The sequence below is a fragment of the Nanorana parkeri genome, unplaced genomic scaffold, assembly GCF_000935625.1.
Source record: "Nanorana parkeri isolate BGI_ZX_2015 unplaced genomic scaffold, ASM93562v1 scaffold771, whole genome shotgun sequence".
Classification (NCBI taxonomy): Eukaryota; Metazoa; Chordata; class Amphibia; order Anura; family Dicroglossidae; genus Nanorana; species Nanorana parkeri.
Window position 1 is genome coordinate 67,215 of NW_017307039.1, and position 9,385 is coordinate 76,599.

The following is a 9,385-nucleotide window of genomic DNA, read 5'->3' on the forward strand; positions in this document are numbered from 1 at the left end:
GCGTGGCTTCGGCGTCCTGTCGGCACGGCGGGAGCAGCGTGCGGTGGGCGTGGCTTATGCGTCCTGTGAGCACGGCGGGCGCAGCGGGACGTGAGCAGCGTGTGCTTCAGGCCGCGTGTAGAGCCCCGAACAGGGAAATCAATCGATAGCCGACGAATCGACGATCGAAAACGTTGGTAACGTTTTCAATCGTCGATTTTAATAGACTAAATCGATTAACTGTTGCAGCTCTACTGTCTGGCTGGGGAGGAGACATGGTTACCCTCTTGGTACAGGGGTCCTTATTGGCAGGGAATTCTTATCTCCCGGTCTATGTTTGAATTTTCAGATCTGGTTATTTGTACACAGTGGTAGCATGCCTCAATCCTTAAAGAGGAACGTATCTTGCTGGGACACGAGGAGTAGTTTGGATCCTGGTCTGGACAAATTTTCTGGCTATAGAGCTGCACGCAGTCCCCAGTTTGTTAATGTTGGGCCTGTTGGGAATTGCTGCTGTGTTTTCCCCTCGGTGGGACATTCTGAAGATGAAAGACTTCCTGTGTCCCTCCATAGACTCAACGAAAATGTTTTTATGGTGATCAGAATTTTTTTTTTTGATTTTTTGTTTTCTCTTTTAGGCAAATATTTTCATCTCCGTCCCAGGCGCTCCTTCAGAATCCGAGAGTGTACAGATTCTTCTATACTGTCCAGAAAGAATCTGGACATCCCAGTAAGTTTAAAAAACAAAGCATAATTTTCAATTCCTCTATCGGATACTTGCTGCAGTGTCTGTTATTCAAGTCCCTGTGGCTGATCTATTTTGGACTTGTGGCAATTGTACAGTGTACATGTGGAATATGATCACTTGTAATGTGACACAAGGTAATGTGGGCTTTGCGCTTCATAACCCTCATCATATATATCACATAGTACTAGTAACAAAGGTCAACTTATTTAAATACTTGATTGTGGAGATTTTCTCCAACTTCCTATCTCTGGAACAGTTATACAAGAAATAAGGGGTGCAAGGGTCACTGAGGTAGGAAATCACAAACTAAAACCATTGTCATAAGTTCTAACCCTTCCCCATTCTACTAAAAATGTATTTTGTTTTTGCCTGTGTCCCTGTTCAAGACATTTTCCATCATGTTCTGTTCTGATAGGAAGTGATGGAAAATCTCCCCAGTAGGGCTAAATACAGCAATAAAAAAAAAAAACAGATAGAGGCTTGAACCGTTCCTTGCTTTATTCAATGACATAAAACATTTTGACTGGTTTGGGGCTTTAAATGCTTGTGAAAATGGGCTTTGTCTATAACTTCTGCAATTTGCATTTAAACCCAGTACTACTAAACGCATGCATTTGAGCGTTTCAAGTGTTTCACCCTCTAGTCCCACCACAAGTTGAAGCATAAGCGTTTTTTGTTCTGCTTTTACCTTCAATTGAGGAACTTTAAAGCAGCAGGAGTGGATCTACTGTATCAAAAGAAACGCAGAGCGGTTCAAGAGCAGCTCTGAATTTTCATCCACCCTATTACATTAAGTAATTCAACGTATTTATTAAAACAAAGTTATCTACATGAGCCCAAAGCCTCTTTTAAGAATCCAGTTGAAAGATTTTGACATATAAGTTGTGTCTAGCTCCTCCCACAACACCATAACAAAGGTGTCTCTCAGTTGTGGCTCAGTTTTCCAGTTATTTGTTTGTTCTACAGAAGGTATGAATCCACAATACTATTTGGCTATCTATTGGCTGTGGCCATCTATCTTAAGTGTGGATTGTAGTGGGGATATCTGACACTGAATTTCTCAAGATATGACTCGACCTTGTAGCAGCAAGCCTGAAATAATTTTGCATTGACTTACCCATTTTTAGATTATGTTAACCCCACTTGATCTGCTGGTTATTGGTTTATGATATTGTGGCTGTGCTCTTATCCTCAGTTCCGTAAACTGTTATGTAGGTGCATACCAGGTAGCTGCGCTATAACATCTATACATATTTCTGTGCCAGTGACACATCCCAACATATGCTGCTGCTAGCAGTCCAGGTTTTCTAATTGGGTTGATTTATATGGTGAGAGTAGATACGGATTTGAGTAATGCAGGATTAGAATTATCAACTTGTAAATATCATATTGCACTGGTCTCAATAGTGGGTTTTTTTTCTGGTTGTCACCAGGCCATTTGCAGGCTGGCTTAAAATGTTGTAAGACCTCTGAAGACAGCTCTGAGACTTCCAGTCAAGAAGAAGGTAAGATATATGGAATCTCATTCCTACCACCTCCCTAAACTGGGAAGTTTTTTTTTCTAATTCTGTATATTACAAATAAGATGATTTGAAAAGATGCATGTTTAAAGACTAAATTCTCGTAGATACTTGTTGCTGATAAGTAAATTACAAGTTTGTTGTGGTTATAGTCTAAATGATTAAAGAATAATTTGTGGGGACTTTAGGAATTCAGCAATTACCATTATATAATCGAATGTAGTATGCAGCCAAGAATCATTATTGAATGTGACTAAAACAATTATTGGGTGTTTCTTTGAGAGATTTAAAAAACCGTGTATATATGTGTGTGTGTGTGTGTGTGTGTGTGTGTGTGTGTGTGTATATATATAATAAAATTTGTGAAGGTTTTTTGGTAGGAATGCAGCTACATTTTATAGTTTTCAGGAAAATATGTTTTCCCCTTTTTAGATGGTATGCACCACACAACAGGCTACAAGAAAACAGGAAAAAGTCTGGTTACAAAGTAAGTAATTTTTTTGGAGTGATTGATATGCTGTATTGATTCTCATTTTTATTTATATTACACACACACACACTGATCAACCATAACATTATTTTGACTACCCACCTAATATTAAGTCCCTCCTTTGCTGCCAAAATAGCCCTGACCTGTGGAGGCATAGACTCCAGTAGACCAGATTTATTTTCGTCATAGATTTTTTTCAGTGACGGAAAAAAAACTGAATAGAAACTAAGTTAATATCACCACAACTATGACGAAAATACCTTGCAATTTTCTCTACTGGAGATTTAGTCGACAAAACTAGACTAAAACATTTCAAATTACTAAAACTAAAATGGCATTTTAGTTTGTCATCTGAAATGTTTTAGTCTAGTTTTGTCGACTAAATCTCCGGTAGAGAAATTCACAATGTATTTTCATCAGAGTTTGCTCAAATACTTAGGCTTGCCCATTTTTTCTGCTTCCAACCCATCAACTGCAGGGACAAATGTTCAATTGCTACCTAATAAATCCCACCCACTTCAGGTGCCATTGTAACATAAGTGTTATTCAGTTCACCTCTCAGTGGTCATAATGTTATGGCTGATCAGTGTGTGTATTTCTAGATTAACTTCTGTGTATGTGAGTAGTTGAAAATAGCACTAAGTCTAAGTTTTGGTGCCTCAAAATGACTGCTCGGTTACTTATGTTTATGTATTTTTACAATAGTTATGTTGCTGTGAAAAGCACATCCGGTAATGGGGTTCAAAGCTCACATCTTGAGCAAAATGGAACAAATTGGAGAAAGAATGATTGTATGAACTCTCTGCATCCTTCACGATATTTAAATGATGGACACCAGGTAAGAGCAGCCTTTCTCAGGATCAGAGCTGAATGTGAATCTGTGGCCAGGTCATGAACATTTTAAAAGAGAACTATGGGGTAACCTTTTCATCCCATAGTTCTCTTTAGGGTCACGGGAGGACATATACTAACATCCTTCCATGACCCGAAACTCCGTATATAGCGGGCTATATGCTGAGAGCGCCGCAGCTGGAACAGATCCCGACAATACTGTCGAGATCCACCCCGCTGGCTAGAGGCAGAGGGGGAGAATCACTGTGGGGAGCGGTGACTGACGGTCACCGCTCTCTGCAGGGAGATGATTGGGAAGTGAGTGAGTGAGCGGCGGTATGTTTTTGCTCACTTCCCAATCAATAGAGGCGACGTGATCGTTTGTGTCACAGGTGGGCTATAACTGGGGATGAGTGTAATTCACTCACCGCATAGTTCTCCTTTAAGTATGTATATTTGTAATTCACTCACCCCATAGTTCTCCTTTATGTATGTACATATTCTTGGCAGACTGTGAGCAAAATTAGCACTACAACAAGCCATCACAGTCTTCTGTAGCTGTGAGCACCACGGAACGTGTTATCCTGAAATTTTACAGCAGCACAGGAGATAAAGTAATTCTTTCTGCATCTCAGCAAACGGTTTTCCCAGAGCACCTGTTTACAATAGAAATTAGAAAGCTGCAAAGTTACTGCCGGGAGGGGAGACAGTTAGTTTCTTAGAGAATGTCGTGGATGAATTTAGTGCTTCTGCTGTTAACTTTAAGGATAAATTGGTTCACAGTGCCTGCAGCTACATATGTCATTGATGGCTTTTGAAAGCCTGTTTAACATTGCTTTTGTTTTCTATGCTTTGTGTTTTTATTTTTGGACAAAATATAATTAGAACCCTGTCCAGTTTTTATTACTGTCTGTCTTCCTTTTTCAGAAGATCCAGACCCTGGTAATTTTACAGTTATCACCCAAAAACGAAATCAGGGTAAATCTTCCAATCAGGGCGGGTAACACTTAGAGGGAAATTCCCCCCACTTTGTAGAAAGTAGTAAATCTCCTCAGTGAGACACACATGGCAGGAAATAGACTCTCAGGGATTTTAAATCTTCCCCACATTTCCAAAATGAATAAAAATGTTTTGGTTGTACATATACTTAAAGGAATTTTTTCTGAGAGAAACATTGAGGCTGCTATTGTTAGTTGCCTGGTTGTCATATTGACCTTCTGCCTTCATTACCCAGAACAAGTTGCAGAAGAAAAGGACTTCTAACTTTCTGAATATGCGTACTTGTTCTATCTTAGTGACTCAGAAAACATTAATACCAGTGGTAAGCATACAAAATAGACAGCTAGTGCTTACAGAAGGAATGGTTTAGTTCAATGCCAACCTGAAGTGTAAAATATTTGCATAATCTAGAATGTCAGCATCTATAGCTGTCCGTAGTCCCGGGTCTGTTTTCAAGAGCCCAAACCTGCCCCTTTTTGCCTCGTAAATCTCAAAGATTAGCCCAGTTGCCATGAAGTTCCGTCTCACTGTTGGTGTGGGGGTGGTGTCAGGTTCAGCTCAAGATATTTGTGCATATCAAAGCTTCTGGGCATTAAGGTGCTTGAATTGGAAATAGACCCTGTGTGCTAGAGCCTGAAAGTACTAGATTCAAATACATATTAACCACTTGAAGACCAGGTGTTTAGACCCCTTCCTGGCCAGGCCATTTTTCAGTATTTAGCACTGCAGTACTTTGACATTTATTCCGTCATGCAACGCTGTACTGAAATTCATTTTTTTTACCATTTTTGGGGGACAGATAGAGCTGGGGGGACAGATTTAATCACCACTGGTGGGTTTATTTTTTGATGACGGAATAAATGTCAGTCAAAGTACCGCAGCGCTGAATACTGAAAAATGGCCTGGATGGGAAGGAGGTTTAACACCGCGGATGTCAACTGGTTAAGGAAAAATTAAGGAGAATTTTGAAAAAAAAAAAAGTTATTTTTTTCATTCTGTTCGGAAACAATGATTATTACCCATATTTTTGGTAAAATATAAAATCGCAAAAACTACCATACCCTTAGGTGTCGCTTTAAAAGCTTTTACCGCTCATCAGTTTAGTGTTATCAGTGATTGATGACCCTAGAATTATTGCTCTCACTGCGACGTTAGCAACGATATGTAACGTGTGAGGCAATCGTCGTTTTCGCACTTATGCGCACCCGACGCATGTTTGCATGCGTGTATGTATGGGTGGGGACTTTTTTTATAAAAATACATTTTTTTAACCAGTTGACATCCTACATTTAGCGGGTCTTTTCTGCCCGTGCGTGCCCGCTAGGAGGCGCGCGCGAGCAGAAAAAAATTGCCGTCTGGAGACGGCAACCCGCAGATGCTGCAGTGCCGTCCGTCCGTTTTTTTACTACGGGCGGACGGCAAGAGGTTAATTCTTTTTTTACGTGTAACTTAAAAATTATTTTTTTGGGGTGGGGGGGAACTTAACTGTTTTCCTATTTTTTTTTCCACTTAACTTTATTGCTATCAGATAGGGGGCTAAGAAACCCCCTTTATGGAGACATCAGGGGTCTCCAAGACCCCTAATGTCACCTAGGACCCCCCTGAAGAAGCTGATGAAGCACAGGTCTGCTTCATCAGCTTCTCTCCAGCATCTGAAGCTGGAGAGTGACACAAGAATGTGGAAGTAATGCAATATACATCACTTCTGCATTCTGACAGCGGAGAGGGGACCGGAGGGAGCTCGTGTACCGACCTCCCTCTGATCCCCTGTCAGAGAGGCACTATGCTGGTCCCGGGCTCAAACCGGGCGCACATACCGGGACCTCATACAAGCGATCCGCCGGCTCCATAGCCGGCGGATTGCTTGTATGTTAACAGGCACCGCTGCCTGTTTTTAAATTTTGGGACTTTCCCGCTCTCACGCGGCACGTGCAAGGGGGCGTGGCTGAGCTGATGTTCAGATCTAGAGAGCTCCCGTTCGGCTGTTTTTTTTTTTTTTACAATGGCCGGCCGGGAGGTGGTTAAATCAATGCTTTCAAAATGTTTCCCTGGTTTAAATGTAATATGCACAGCTTCTCATTTTATCTGTTCAGTGGTGAACTGAATTTCTTAACTGACTTTTGGATAAAGCCTTTTAAAGCCTTTGTTTTTTCTTCTCAGCAGTGTACATTGGAGAAACGCAGCTCGAACCTAGCAAACCGGGAAAACACAAGGTAGTGCCTTATTTTGTTGTATTTTATTTTTAAGTGTCAGTCATTTTTTTTTTTTTTGCATGTTTACTTTGTTAAAATTTTGCTGTGAAAGTTTTGACAAGACTAAGCTATTTTTGCCATGTCTATTTTCTAATTTTTACTAGTCAATTGGGTTGTTCACAGCTTTGGGTGCTGCCTTTAGTTGTAGTATTGCCAATAAGGTTGATTGTTGCTTTAAGGTTACTTTTGCATTGTTTTATAGTGGAATGTGGTGACTATAATGCTCCATTCACATATAGACGACAGAGTTTTCACGCTGTGAAATGCGTGTTTCTTGTTTTTGCACGCATCATACACTCATACATTAAGTCCAGTGTTTTTGGGAGCAGATTGTGCCACATCGATGCAAACGTGCGAAAAACACGCAAAAATAATTGCATCGCTCGTTTCCTGTTGAGTCTATGGGCACAAAAACGTGCTGTAAACTACCAAGAAGCTCATGTACTTTTTCCAGCGACAGGCATTTTGCTTATTGCGACGAAACACTGAGGTGTGAACAAGGGCCATAAGAATATATGGGATTTATTGTGTGAAGCATTTTGTCGTGCTTATGCAGCTGCGAAAATACGCTAAGCGTGAATCATAAAGACGCCCGCTCAGATCTAGAGAGCTCGGGCCGGCCGTTTTTTTACTACGGCCGGCCCGGAGGTGGTTAAAGTTTGCTAGTAGCCTGAGTCTTTTTTTTCTTAAATGGAAATACTGACTCTAACCCCCATTTTGTCAGCAATGGGGGTTCTTTTGTTCGGTGACAGTTTTTCTGTTGTCATTGATAACATGGCTAGTTTGTAGATATCTCTTTTTCTCCTTTGCCTCTCTCCATTCTAACTTGAACCTTGTGCTTTAAACAGAAGTAATCAGAAAGTTGAGGGTCAGTCACCATGCAAAGCAAATGGGGTTACATCATCTCTGAACTCTCGGGCTACTTTGGTGAACGGTAAGTACCATGTGTAAAACTGGCCTTCCATTGATTTTGTGAAATCTAACAATAATGCTATAGTAGAATTACATAAAAATACTAGTCAAATGTAACACTTATTTCCTTTACATATGTAATGTTTTTTTCTTTAATAGAAGTTAGACCACTTGTGGGGTGGGGGGGTGTTTCTCTTTCCTCTGTCCTGTTTGGGAGATTTCATGTTCTGTTGAAAATTGTGGCACTATTACAGAAATTGGGGGGATATCTCCAGCAGTAACACAGACCGCAATAATAAGTGCTTTTGGAGATTTATGCCTTCCTAAACCTTACTATTGGAAATAGTTTTACCTCATTTCCTGTCCTAGTGACAGCATTGTTACTGTGAGCGAAAAGCTACCCAATGTGGCCCCATAGAGAGATCTGTACCATTTTGCCTTCTGTTTGGATTTTTATGCCTGTAATATTAGAGACTGACTTACAACTAGTTAGGCAGAAGCATCTCCTTTTGAAATGTTCTTGCCATTGCTATCTTGTGAACGTCATTGACTTATGTCCAAAAGACATAAGAGGACCGCCCGGAGCATCGGGGAGAAGAGCAGATCATTGCGTCTCAGGGGTGTGGAAATTTTTGAAAAAACTACTTGTCCAAGGGCTAAAGCGCAGGCCAAATCTACTTTTCCTTCATAACAATCTACTTGTCCCAATACAAAAAATAAAATAATTTTAATATAAACTAGGGATGCACCAATACCGATTTTTGGGTATAGAGTACCGATATTTTGCTTTCGGTACTCCCCGAGTATCGGTGCTTCCGTTTGCATGGAGCAGGCTTCCCGGCAATCAGGAAGCCGGGCAGCGGGTAATGAGATGCTACCCGGCTTCCTGACTGCCAGGGAAGCCGACTCCATGTTTGGCCGGCTTGATTGCGAATGGCTTGGAAGCCGGTTTCCCGGCCAATCAGCATCGAGCCAGCTTCCTGGCCAATCAGAAAACCGGGCGGCGAGTAATGACCTGATTGGCCAGGAAGCCAGCTCGATGCTGATTGGCTCGGAAGCTGGCTTCCCAGTCAATCAGCAAGGAGCTGGCTTCCTGGCCAATCAGGAAACTGGGAGACGGGTCATTAGTCGCTGACACGCTTCCTGATTGCACGGGAAGCTGGCTCCATGTTCCCCTACGGCACTGCCGATCAGAGGAAGTCTTCCTCTGACCAGAAGTTCAGGTATTGGAGAAGATATCGAGCATTTGGGCGAGTACAAGTACTTGCCCAAATACTCTGTATCTGTGCATCCCTAATCAAAACTGTATTGGTCTGTGCTAAATAGCGCTTCTCAGTGGTCAGCGTGGTCCCCAGACCACGCTGACCAATGAGTGCTTGCAATTTGCGAGCGAAATTCAAAATGCATAGGGCAGGACTGCGCTGGACAGTACGGGGTAAGGACAGTACACCTGTACCGGCGGAGGGTAAGGACCGTTTGCCGAAAGGTAAGTATAGCCAGGGAGTGGGGGGTTTTGGGAGAGACGGTGGCCAGATTTGATTGGGTAATTCAATTTTCCCATACTACCTGGGAAAGTGAACTTGCCCTTTAATGCACATTGTGCGTGTGGGAGAGTTCTGCTGCCTCGCTACCACAATACGGCACAGTGAAATGG

At 41.8% G+C, this 9,385-nt stretch overlaps 1 protein-coding gene across 1 annotated transcript in view; it reads left to right on the forward strand.

Annotated features, from left to right (window-relative positions):
• ZCCHC2 (zinc finger CCHC-type containing 2) overlaps window positions 1–9,385 on the forward strand; it is a 49,705-nt gene that overhangs the window by 31,264 nt on the left and 9,056 nt on the right. The window contains exons 6-11 of the mRNA XM_018564676.1: window positions 618–709; window positions 2,161–2,232; window positions 2,680–2,734; window positions 3,443–3,575; window positions 6,728–6,780; window positions 7,668–7,753. Coding sequence (XP_018420178.1) covers window positions 618–709; window positions 2,161–2,232; window positions 2,680–2,734; window positions 3,443–3,575; window positions 6,728–6,780; window positions 7,668–7,753 — 491 coding nt within the window. The remainder of the gene's footprint in view (window positions 1–617; window positions 710–2,160; window positions 2,233–2,679; window positions 2,735–3,442; window positions 3,576–6,727; window positions 6,781–7,667; window positions 7,754–9,385) is intronic.